The 12,996-nt window shown below is 49.7% G+C and overlaps 1 protein-coding gene and 1 long non-coding RNA gene across 2 annotated transcripts; one reads left to right on the forward strand and one right to left on the reverse strand.

Annotated features, from left to right (window-relative positions):
- Nucleotides 1-1,152: 1,152 nt before the first annotated feature.
- LOC119302139 (uncharacterized protein KIAA0754-like) lies at nt 1,153-2,039 on the forward strand. The gene has a single exon (XM_037579171.1). It carries the CDS (start codon nt 1,272-1,274, stop codon nt 1,671-1,673), a length of 402 nt encoding a protein of 133 aa, XP_037435068.1. The 5' UTR covers nt 1,153-1,271; the 3' UTR covers nt 1,674-2,039.
- An 8,904-nt stretch (nt 2,040-10,943) lies between these two features.
- On the reverse strand, nt 10,944-12,794 carry LOC119297562. Its single transcript, XR_005145681.1, has 3 exons — nt 12,177-12,794; nt 11,967-12,103; nt 10,944-11,835 (listed from the first exon to the last, which is right to left on the reverse strand). It is a non-coding gene; the product is annotated as an uncharacterized LOC119297562 (long non-coding RNA).
- Between the last annotated feature and the right edge of the window lie 202 nt (nt 12,795-12,996).

The following is a 12,996-nucleotide window of genomic DNA, read 5'->3' on the forward strand; positions in this document are numbered from 1 at the left end:
AGTCATTTATGCCGTGATCTTGAGATGAAAAGAAAAGTCGGAGTTTGTGCGTGAGTATATGGATATTTATAGACATTTATTTCGTGATCTTGAGATGAAAAGAAAAGTTGGGGTATATATATTTGTGTCACCTTTGTAGCTAAACTTAAGTGAAATTTACTTATATAGTAATAAATATTACTGTTATCATCACCGGTTAAGAACAATTTAGAACACAACTATTAATATGCATGCCAGGCCACCCCACACTCTAGTTCCTCGTAACAATGCATAAGCTACATGCCATTTTTCTACCTCCGACCTTTTTCATGATATTACGTACTGGTTGTCACCGCCCGTTAAGAACAATTCAGAACTTAGCTATTAATCCCTGCCAGTGAGGCCACCCTAGTTTGTCACACCAAATGTACATGCTACTCTAACCTTTCAACTTCGAAAAAAGAATTGCAATGTTCTCCCGATATTAATAGTTTTTCCACCGCATATATCTAGGAGCTAGGCGCAAAATTCAGTGCAGGCTAGATAGGATATGGCTCATCCAGTTTCGTTGGGCATTACTAGAAATTTATGGTTGCTTGTTACGTGCGCTAAAACACTATCAAAAATAGTGTCGCGGGGGGAGGGGGAGGATACTTACTTGGATTCGTTGGAGGTTCATACATGTATATCAAATGTGTACATGTTGTGTCATGCTAGTAATAGTTGGGGGTGCATTATACAGATATACTTATATGTTTTTGGTACTGAGATGGAAGGAAGTAACCGAGGTTGTGAGAATTCCTATTGATTCATATCTTTTTAGAAAGAATTCTTTATTTTTCTCGCGATAATTTTGATACAAATTGCATGGTTCAAGTGTGATATGTGACATTGCAAACCAAATAGGTCCCGAGAATTGGAGGATCCATTTGTAAAATGCCCCAAAGTCTTGCCTCCTCCTACCACTAAAGTAAAATTCACTCGTTGTAATAAACAGCACCACTCGCTGTCAGCAGTTAATAAGGACATAACTCATGGCAAACTAAACCCCCCACAAAGTTTGCAATTACACCCTTCATGAGTGCCTTTCTTTTCATTCGCCTCCCTGTCTCCCTCCTCTATTCGGTGCCGCTACTATTTAACGCCTTGGCGCTACAGGCCTACAGCCCCAACCTCTCTCTCTTTCCTCGCTTCTTTTTTTTACCCACCTCCTGCACCCACCAGAGAACAAGAATTCGATCCCATTCCACCCACTCGCGCCGCGAATTTCACCGCGGATCCGGCCGGCAGCAATGGCCTCCTCCGCCGACGAGTCCCTGCCTTCCCTGCCGCCGATCAAGACGGCGCCTTCGCCGCCCTCCGACGCCGCCTCGGCCTCTCCGTCGCCGGCGTCGTCCACGCAGGAGTCGGCGGCAGCGGAGGGCAAGACGACGGAGGCCGCAGCGGCGGCGGAGGAGAAGGACCCGTCGACGCCGACGTCCAAGGAGTGCCGGATCCTGCTGCCCGAGGAGTGCCCAGCGGCGCCGCGCAAGCCGCCGGTGCCCCGGCTCCCGGAGCTGAAGCGGAAGTCGCGGCCGACGCTGACGGCGGCGACGACGGCGCGGGTGTGCCTCGCCGTCCCGCGGGACCTCTCCACCGTGTTCCGGTCGATGCCCATGCCCGTGCCCGCCGAGAAGCGGATCCGGGCGTCGTGAGGTGCTGCGATTTTGTCGGCGTCCATGCCCGCCCCGGTTCGGTCGATTCATCTCCCGGAGAATTCTCCCAGTCGCTTGCTTCTTTCTCCTCTCCTCTCCTCTCTTGGGGTCGTGTCCATGGTAAATTATGAGTCGTCTCCTCATCGTATACATAAATAAGGTGTTGTTCTTAGTAGTGGTATGTGTGCTTCCTTTCGCCATCGCCATGGCTCCGTGAAATTCTCATGCAAGCTGTACAATAAGGTAGGCTGTTAATTACTGGGCGGAAGTGGTTAAGGGCGGAAGAAGGCTGTAAGAAAATTCAGAGAGATCCCGGTAATTAATCAATCAATTAATTATGATAGCCACTCAGAGCAATTATCCTCATTCCCCCTGTTCCAATTCAGCCAGAATCCTCTTGTTAATCGATCGATCGCCGCTCAGAGCATCCATGGCGGATGCGCGCGGCCGGCTGTCCGCTGCTGCAGGCTGCATGAAGGACGAGACGAGGCGACTAATCAATCCGGGTGGATAGATCCACCGTTCTCGCTAATTAATTGGGATGCCATGTCCGTCCGGCAATCCATGGAGATTTGGGAGGGCGAGTGTGCTTTTCGGTGGCGCCGCTGTCCGGCCCAATGCCGAGAGAGAACAGACACGGAGAATCTTCCATGCTAATCGGGACATGACACAGTCTCCTTCCCCCCTCTCCTTTTCTCCTCTCCGGTCCAGTCTCCAGTGGTGAATTATTTTTCTCTTCTGATGAAGATCCTGATTTGTCTCTACCCTAACACCCTACACCGCGCGCCTCCAAAATCCGGCAGTCCTAATTTGTCCCTGCTGTAACAGTCCAAATGTAGTCGTAGTGTTATACTGTATACTGCAAATTCTACTGTGTAGCTGGTTAACCCCGCTGTTGAAGTTCATCCACACGCACAGATGAAAAACATTCATTCAGTTGTGTTGTTAGCCCCCCTGGCTCTCTGCGCAACTGAGTGAAGTTGCCGGTGGAGTATGTGACGAGTGAAATAAATCCAGAGCTTCCAGTCGTAGGAACAGACGACATGCAGGGCCATCGTCCAGAGTCTGCCCTGAGGGGCCTTTTGTCCGGTGCTCCATTTGGTCACCACGGCTTCTGGCCTTGCAAGCCATAACTGGCAGCAGTAACACGAAATTACACACACCACATGTGGCCACCTCTCTGCCACGCCGTATAGTCGGTACTAGGTGCCTTGGCGGCCATGAAAACTAAGGCCCAAAAACTTGTACACACAGAGTGATTTTCTTCAGCTGAGTAATTGGCATCAGCCGCACGCATAATTTTCTTTCAGTTCATCTGTAAGACAATAAGTTTTGGGGAACCAGCACAACCTTCTAGGGGTGGCTTATCTCATTATATATAATGGTTGTGTTACAATATGTACCATATACGTACATAGGTACAGAAGCTATACATAGTCTAACACCCTCCCTCAATCTTAGCCACTTTCTAAAGAACTGAGAAGGGTAAGATTGCGCCTACAAGCCTCAAACTGTGGCAGCGGTAAAGGATTAGTGAAGATGTCTGCAAGTTGATCCTTAGATGAGATAAACTTGATCTGGAGTTGCTTCTGTGATACACGTTCCCGTACAAAGTGATAGTCAACTTCAATGTGTTTCATTCGGGCATGAAATACTGGATTTGCAGAAAGGTATGTAGCACCGATGTTATCACACCAAAGAATAGGAGGCTGTGGTTGAGACAAACCCAACTCCTGAAGCAAAGACTGCACCCAAATAATCTCTGCAGTAGCATTAGCCACAGCCTTGTACTCAGCTTCAGTACTGCTACGTGACACAGTAGCCTGTTTCCGAGCACTCCAGGCGATCAAATTAGAGCCAAAGAATACTGCATAACCCCCCGTGGATCGCCTGTCATCTGGGCTACCAGCCCAATCTGCATCAGAGAAGGCCGAAAGGACCCGAGAGGAAGTCGGCCGAATATGCATACCAAATGTCAGGGTGAACTGAACATAACGAAGAATGCGTTTAACAGCAGCCCAATGAGTATCTCTGGGAGCCTGAAGATACTGACAAACCCTGTTAACAGCATAAGAGATATCTGGTCTCGTGATCGTCAAGTACTGAAGTCCACCAACAATGCTCCTGTACTCTGTGGCATCCGCAGGAGACAAAAGCTCACCATCAACAGCTGTTATCTTGTCGGTAGACGACATGGGTGTGGTGGTCGGTTTGCACTTCAGCATGCCAGCTCTCTGTAACAACTCCAAGGAGTACTTCTTCTGCGTAAGGACAAGACCAGTAGCACGAGAAGTGACATCAACTCCAAGAAAGTAGTGAAGCTTCCCAAGATCTTTGACCGCAAAATCAGCACCAAGAGAGCAGACAAGAGCATCAGCAGCATACTGAGAAGAGCTGACAAGGATAATATCATCGACATATACCAAAAGATACATAGTGACTTCTGGCTTCTGTAGCAGAAATAACGAAGTGTCAGCAGTAGACGGCACAAACCCATGAGCACGAAGGGCAGAGGCAAGGCGGGCATGCCAGGCACGAGGAGCTTGCTTCAAACCATATAGTGCTTTGGAAAGACGACAGATATAGTCAGGACGATCAGGATCAGAGAAACCAGGCGGCTGTTTCATATAAACCTCTTCCTCCAAAAATCCATGTAGAAAAGCATTCTGCACATCAAGTTGACGAAGTGACCAACCACGAGAAACAGCAATGGAGAGAAGAAGCCGAATAGTGGTAGGCTTGATGACAGGACTGAAGGTGTCCTCATAGTCAAGACCATGACGCTGCCGAAAACCGCGAGCAACAAGTCGCGCTTTGTAACGCTCAATAGATCCATCCGAATGCTTCTTCACTTTAAATACCCATTTTGAGTCAATAACATTTACCCGTGGTGGTGGAGGAACGAGAGTCCATGTCTTGTTACGAAGAAGAGCATAAAACTCCTGCTCCATAGCCTCTCGCCAATGTGGAATGCGCAGGGCAGCCTGATATGAGCGAGGCTCAGAAGATGGATCCGCAACAGCAGCAGCCAAACAAGCAGCCAACCAAGCAACCGTACCATCCTTACGTTCCTTAGGTTTGAAAATGCCACTGCGACTGCGTGTATGTGGTCGGGACACAGGAACCACCGAGGTCGACGGAGCAGCCTGCAACGGGCTGGAGGACGGCGATGTTGACGAGTCAGCCGGTGACGAGGAGCCAGTCACGGTAGCCTCGGACTCGGTTGGCGAAGAAGGCCAACCCACCGGCGAAACCGGCAGAGCAGACGAAGCAGCTGGCGACTCCGGCATCACAGACCGGGCCGATGGCGAGCTCGGCATAGTGGGCTGTGGCGCGGCCGGTGTCGCGGGCCGATCCGCTGATGAAGGCGACGTGAGGACCCGAGCCGCGGGCGAAGACGGCGTGACGGGCCGAGCCGCAGGCGAAGACGGCGTGACGGGCCGAGCCGTGGGCGACTCGGCGGCCGCTGGCGAAACGGACCGAGCAGTGGAGATGCTCGGCGCGACGGGCTCGTCGGGTGACCATGCATGGGCACACGAATCGATGCCATGCAACATAGGGCGATCGACGTGCCCACCAGAAGACGACGATGATGATGGTGAATCCTCCAACAGCTCCAAACGAGCTCCACGTTCGGTTCCTGCACCATGGTTAGGTAACAGCAAAGGAGAGTCTGCAACATCATCAAATTGGTCAGAAGCAACAGAGGATGAATGCAGGGATGGTGGTTCGATAGTGGACACAGGAAGGTTGGCAAAGGGAAAAACATGCTCATCAAACACGACGTCCCGAGATATATAGACACGATTAGTGGGAACATGAAGACATTTGTAACCTTTATGAAGAGAGCTATAGCCAAGAAAAACACACTTCTTAGAACGAAACTCAAGCTTGCGCTTGTTATATGGACGAAGATGCGGCCAGCAAGCACACCCAAATACCTTGAGAAAGGTATAATCAGGTTGTTCATTAAGGAGAGCCTCAATGGGAGTCTTCATGTTTAAAACACGAGTAGGAGTACGGTTGATGAGAAAGCATGCAGTGGTGAAAGCATCACTCCAAAACCGAAACGGAACAGATGCATGGGCCAAAAGAGTAAGACCAGCTTCAACAATATGACGATGCTTACGTTCGACTGAACCATTCTGCTGATGTGTATGTGGACATGCTAAACGATGAGCTATCCCAAGCGACTGAAAGAAAGAGTTGAGGTTGCGATACTCGCCCCCCCCCCCAGTCTGACTGGACATGAACAATTTTGTGCTTGAGAAGACGTTCAACATGTTTTTGAAACTGAACAAAAATATCAAACACATCAGATTTGCGTTTAATAAGGTAAATCCAGGTAAAGCGACTATAAGCATCAACGAAACTGATATAGTAATTATGACCACTGACAGAAGTCTGAGCAGGACCCCATACATCTGAAAACACAAGTTCTAAAGGATGTTTCACCTCACGACTGGACTCCGAAAAAGGAAGTTGATGACTCTTCCCCTGCTGACAAGCATCACACACTGCTACATCTTTATGACTAGACAAACTAGGAAGCTCATGACGACGCAAAATATGACGGACAATAGGTGTGGCCGGGTGACCAAGACGAGCATGCCACTGTGACGGAGAGACCCGAAGTCCACTGAAAACACGAGCGACACCAGGATGCTCCAGACGGTAGAGGCCCTGGCACAACCGCCCACTAAGAAGAATGTCCCTCGTGCCCCGATCCTTAATAAAAAGATCAAAAGGGTGAAATTCACAAAGCACATTATTATCACGTGTGAGTTTAGGAACTGAAAGAAGATTACGGGTCACAGATGGAACTCGAAGAACATTGCGAAGCTGAAGACTCCTATTGGCATGTCTAGTGAGAAGAGATGCTTGACCAATATGAGAGATGTGCATACCTGCTCCATTGGCGGTGTGGATCTTGTCGGAGCCATGATAGGGTTCACGAGTGTGGAGCTTCCCCATCTCGCTGGTTAGATGCTCTGTCGCCCCAGAGTCCATGTACCAGTGTGGATCGATGGAGTAGGACTGAGTGTGTCCCTGTTGCTTCTGCGGCGCGGGACGATCAGCCATGGCGACCTGACGGGCATTGTTGCGTGTATCTTTGCCGTCATTGCCAAGACCAAGGAAGCTTCGCTGGAAGCGCTTATGACACTTGGAGGCCCAGTGCCCATCGCGGCCACAAAGCTGACACACACGTGGACCGCCAGCCCCCGGTAAGGTCGCAGTAGGTGGGGGGGCCGAGGCGGGCGACGGTGGCAGCCCCAAGGGAGACCGGGGTGATGAAGAAGAGCGGCCACCCTTGGTGGCGGCGTTGGCCGAGAGGGAGCCAGTGCCCCTGGTGCGGCGAGTCTCGACCCGTTGCTCAGTGAGAAGGAGCCGAGAAAAAACCTCGTGTGCCAGCATGGGTGTCGAGTTGCCCCGCTCGTTGATGATCTCGACTAAGGCATCATACTCCTCATCAAGACCATTGACAATAAACGAGTTGAACTCGGAGTCGGTGAGGGGCTGTCCAATGGAGGCCAATGTGTCGGCGAGGCCCTTGACCTTGTTGTAGAACTCAGTGGCAGTGGAGTCAAGCTTCTGACACTCTCCAAGCTGACGACGGAGTGCAGAGACACGAGCCTGGGACTGCGCTGCAAAGGTGCGCTCAAGGATGGTCCAGGCCTCATGAGACGTCTTCGCGAAGACAACAAGGCCGGCAACTGCCGGCGAGAGCGACCCCTGGATGGAGGAGAGGTTCGCCTGGTCCTGCCCCGTCCAGACGCGATGGGCCGGATTGTAGACCGGACCGTGCACGCTGTCTACCAGCGCGGGTGGGCAGGGAAGCGATCCGTCGATGTAGCCTAGCAGGTAGTGACTCCCCAAGAGCGGGAGAACCTGCGCACGCCAGAAGATGTAGTTGTCGGCGGAGAGCTTGATGGTGATGAGATGACCGAAGTGAAACGGCGGCGGCGAAGACAATCCCATCGAGGAGGCTGCCTGGGGTGCAAACACCATGGAGGCAGCCGGAGGCACCGAAGCCGATGCGGGAGGAGGCGGGACCGCAGCCAGGGCGGGCGCCGCAAAGCTCGCGACCGGTGCGGACGCCGCAAGGCCCGCGGCCGGGGCGGACGCCGCCAACCCCGCCAGCGGGGCAGTGTGATCCGCTTGCGGCAGGAGCGGCGGGACGACGCCTGCGGAGTCCGCAGCGGACGGCGGCGCCGCGGTGTGGACCACGAGGTCACGCCCAAGCGAGGGCGCCGGCGGCGTGGAGAAGACGGAGCCGATGCTCCTTGTCCCGATCGGAGCCGGAACAGAGACGGCATCGAGCGGGAGGTTGAGCAGAGCCGCAAGAGAGGCCGGGAGGAAGCCCGCAGCAGTGGAACCGGTGGTGGCGGCGCTCGACATGGCAGCGGCGCAATCGGTGGCGCGGCGGCGGCGTTGAAGGCGGCGGCGGCTGCGGCGGCGGTGCGGGTATTAGGGTTTAGAAGCGGAAGCGATCGTAACCTAGCGTGATACCATGTAAGACAATAAGTTTTGGGGAACCAGCACAACCCTCTAGGGGTGGCTTATCTCATTATATATAATGGTTGTGTTACAATATGTACCATATACGTACATAGGTACAGAAGTTATACATAGTCTAACATCACCCAACCCCAACCCAAAACATGAGCTTGCCTCTAGGAGAAGGCGGGCACACGGTGATGCTGCTGTCACATGGGTTGTTCGTTACTTGCAGTTGCAGTTACGGGCGGTGCTGTTGCCCCGAGGAACAGTCACAGGGTCTCGGTGCGCTTTTATCAGCCAGTCCTACTCCTAGGAGCAGCCGGTGAACAGACACACTGGATTTTCAGGATCAATTTTTTCTTTTAAAGATGATTTTAGAATCAGCTGCCAGGAAGGAAGGTTGGTAGAAATCGGCGTTGCCGAAGTCAAATGGGGCCCAGGGCATGCGAGATTCTTCGGATTCTGTGGGGCGGGTAGACTTTCCAACGGTAAAAAAAATACACGTAGAAAATTCTTCCTCCAGCAGTTTCTGGCGGTAATTAAAAGGCACCATGCATGGTCGGGCAAAACGCTCTGTGATCGTGGTTGTAGTAATTAAAAGCGGCTTTGGCTGGACCTCCATCCACCTAGTAGTACTTACGTACTACTACGTACGTTTCTTGTGGTAATTAAAAGACAGCTCGTGCATGGCCAGGCAAACGCTGTGCGGTCGTGGTAATTAACAGCACCTTTGTCAGTAGTAGTATGTTTCTTCAGTTCTTCCCGATGGCGCTCGCGTGTCAGGTCTGCTGTGGCTGCCCGCATCAGGAGGCAGCTTTTCAACTAAGATTCTGCGGCAATCAGTGTGTGTAAGACTGTAATCGCTAGCATAGCTCTCAAGAAACTAACCCAGCTTATAAAATCGAACTCATCGATCGACCGATCGATCTCAATATAGTTTAATCTGCTCCGCGATTGCGTTTTGACCTTTTCATCAGTGTTATAAAGTGTGGCTCATGGCAGGTACATGCGACGGATTTTCCTTTAATTGTTTATGTCAGAGGCAGGCAGCCGCTGCCTGCACCAAGAGGCATGTTGTGTGACGTACAGTACATGACTAACTAATACTTTTTTTTACTGCGATTCTTCGGAGGTAATGTCAGGAACAGGGTGACAAATATAATTGTTCGGTCTCTGAAAGACTGAAACCAACTCCGATCCCCCTGTATTAATTGTTCAGCTATGCAGTACGTATGTCAGGGCCTGTCTAACTCTGAATCCAAGCCGGTTCTCTATAACTCTGAACCCAAACCAGTTCTTTTTTTTTTTTTGAAGGAACCAAAACCAGTTCTGCGGTAGTATAAGATATGCAGCCTGTCATCAGCCGCTCTGCCTAGTTAGTTTATTATACGGGCTGATCCCCTCCCCACCTAATGCAGTACCGGCAAAAATACTACTCCTTCAGACTAGCAGAGAAGCTACCTATTGCTTTTACCTCTAGGCTAGCAGTTCTGCGGTATTATTTGCTTTGTGCAGCTAGCAATGGGAAACGCACACAGCAATGAGGGATTGAGCAGTAAATCCACATGACTAGACACAACAACAAGCACCGGGTTAATTAGGCAGCTAGCCATGGTAGATCCAGACTTTACTACAGCCATATGTCTCTAACAGTAACAGTACTCCTGCTGCTGCGACGAACTCGCCCACCGTCACCGGCCGCTTTAAGCTTTGCTACAGAAACCAACCACCTTCCTTGCAAGATAAGCCATCCATGAGCCGTCCGCTGGCCGCCAATGGCATCTTTCCTTGATTAGCTGCACGGTTTCCATCTTTCTTCTTTTGCTAGTACGTATACACCTTTCCCTTTTCTTCTGAATGCAAGCAAGTTATTGTTCAGTTCTTTGGGAAAACTTGCTTTCCATGATAATTCATTTACCTATCTTGTAGACTACTCCCTCCGTCCGAAAAAACTTGTCATCAAAATGGACAAAAAGGGGTGTATCTGAAACTAAAATACATCTAGATACATCCTCTTTTATTCATTTTGATGACAAATATTTTCGGACGGAGGGAGTACCTACCTATGCTGTATCCGTGAAGGCTCCAAGTGGCAACTTCGCGTGCAGGAGCCTGCCATGTGTGCTTCCTTGATTTCTGGAGCATAGGAGATAACATATCCTCCTCCTCATCGTCATCATCATAGTATAATATCGGATTCGACTGTTGTGAGTATGTTTCTGGTCAGATGAATCGTTTGCTGTGCACATATGTGAATGAAGAGGTGAATTGATGATGACAAGTTCGAACCTTAGAGGTGCAAGCAACTGTTCCCTTTTCAAGGCTTTTTGACCACTTGCTGGCTAGGCCTTTTGGGCAGAAGGGGCCTAGGGCCCTAGGGGACAAGCATAGGATGCCAGGGCCATCGGTCCAACAGGCCCCGGACTGCATATCCTGTAGCTGGATGAACAGCACATGTCATCTTTCGCCCTCTCTTATCCTGTGCGCTGTGGCCTTGCGGAGGGCCGGGTCACTGTCAGGCTAGGCTATCACCCCTGGCGATGAAAGATATGCGTTGTCTGCATCTTCTCTAATGTATGTATGTACATACATAAAGCTGAATCTATCTATCTGTCTCTGCATGTACATTCCAGCACCAAGATGGCAAGATCACAGACAGCAAATTTAGGCTTTGCGATCCGCAGGCAACTGCGATGTCATGAATATCGATTTGTGTGCTGCAACATGTGCTGAGAAGGAAATGATTGCAAAACCATAATATGATCCCATCTGTTGTTACCAACGAAACAAGTGCTCAGTGTTCAGCAGGCCTGAGAATGCCATCACCTGCCTGGCTTGGAATCTACAGTAGAACCATACAAGTAGACGTTCCAGAAGGCAATTCCACAACCAGACCTCGCTCGAGTGGGTTAGCTACCTACCTACCTACTTCATCCTGCATCTACTTGTACAGTTCTTCGATGTCGATCCATACTTGAAAGAAATTATCGCTAAGCTTGACCAGAAGTTGCTGGCAGCTAACAAATGCCTTTTCTAGTGTGCATGCGTGTTCTTGAGGCAGAACGGTGGTAACACAGTCTACATGTAACACACACACTGGCACCTAAACACAAGAAACAGGAAATGATACAAGCAGAACAAGTCCTGCAGATGCTAGTCATGCTACAAGATTAGAACAGGGGGATGGTTTCAGCACTAGTTTGGATTACGAAACTAATAACCAGATAAAGTTGAGCTGCCGGCAATCAATTCCATGCATAGGAAAGCTTCAGAGCCTGGTACATGTGTCCTAACTGCAGAAGTGCAGATCTGTTCACTACTCAACATAGCTTCCAGCCTTCCGGGACTCACTAGGCAGGCTTATGTTGCACACCATCTTGAGTCACAGAGACACGAGGATCCTGATCTGGATGTGCGCAGTATGAGGCATCTGCTCTTGACCAGGACAGTGCCGGCATCGGGCCCAGGGCCTCATCGCCGTCTTCAATAGCGAGGAGTTCTTCATCATCTGAAGTTGGTTCGGCAAATGGCGTGTCAATGCTCTCCTAGTTCAGGCCATCTGTGCAAAGAAGGCTTAGGCTCTTCACTGACTTGTTCATCCAAAACAACTATGTTGTCCAGGTTAACAGGGTCAATGGCATCTATGCACTTGTGCAAGTTCCTGAAAGATTGTTGGTACGGGTCAGTGAAAGTTAGTACATGGAAAACATTTGGGGGTAAATAAATACTTATAACAGAAGATAACTCAGACTCTGGGCCATAAGCCCATAACAACATGGAAAACATTATTACCTGGGTTAAGTTTCTCTCCTTGACGAATTGCAATTTGGAAGGCCAAATTAACCGCTTGATTTCTTGTGCTCATGGAGCTGGAGAAACACCTTGATTTCTTAATAAGCTCCCTAGGGCCTAGACACAATGCTTTGCATCTTCAAAGAGGGACTAAAGTAAACACCAGGATTGAGAAAAAAATATCCTTTACATAACTTATAGTACCTTTACCTTCTCCATTGACTGTGAAGTTTCTTCTCCAACCACATCGATTACTCAACATAACTTATAGTACCTTTACCTTCTCCATGGCTTCATACAGGCAACCCATTGAAGGTTTTTCATTGCTATCCACTAAGCGTAGTACACGTGGCAGTGGCTCAGTGACTTACGCTACATGTTTGCATTGGGCGCCAAAAAGTCTTCCAAAATAATACTCTTTCTGGTCCAAAATAAGTGTTGCAGGGATCTGAGGGAGTAGCTACTGCAATCTCTTTCCCAACACCACCTTTTGCGTAAGATGATTTCACCCATTTGTTGCCGTTAACAATCTGACGTAGTTTCAGCAATGTGGAGATTATGGAACCCGTGGACGGGTGCCATCTGTCTCTTTGATACGAGAGAGAAGAGATTGGACGGCGCAGAACAGAACCGTCAGAGAAAACATGAGCATGAAAACTCAAAAGAAATGAGAAAAAGGTGAAATAAAATGCCATCCAGTGGTGCATTTAGGGGCTGTTTGGATTGTGACTATCTTTGCCATATATTGCCATATGATTTTTGCCACACTTGCCACACTTGCCTTAGTTGAGTTGCTCAAATTGTTAGCCACACTTTGGCTTGCCTAAAGAAATCTTGCCACACTTTTTGTGTCTATGACATGTGGGGTTCACTGCTCATAAAAAAATCCTTGCCTTAGGTGTGGCTAGAACCAAACACCTACCTAACTTGGTCAAACTTGTCTAAGATTAGGTGTGGCTGGGAACCAAACAGCCCCTTAGTTTCGACAGTCTATACAAATACATAACAAAAAAGTCTATATGACTACCTA

This window comes from Triticum dicoccoides, chromosome 5A (assembly GCF_002162155.2).
Source record: "Triticum dicoccoides isolate Atlit2015 ecotype Zavitan chromosome 5A, WEW_v2.0, whole genome shotgun sequence".
NCBI lineage: Eukaryota > Viridiplantae > Streptophyta > Magnoliopsida > Poales > Poaceae > Triticum > Triticum dicoccoides.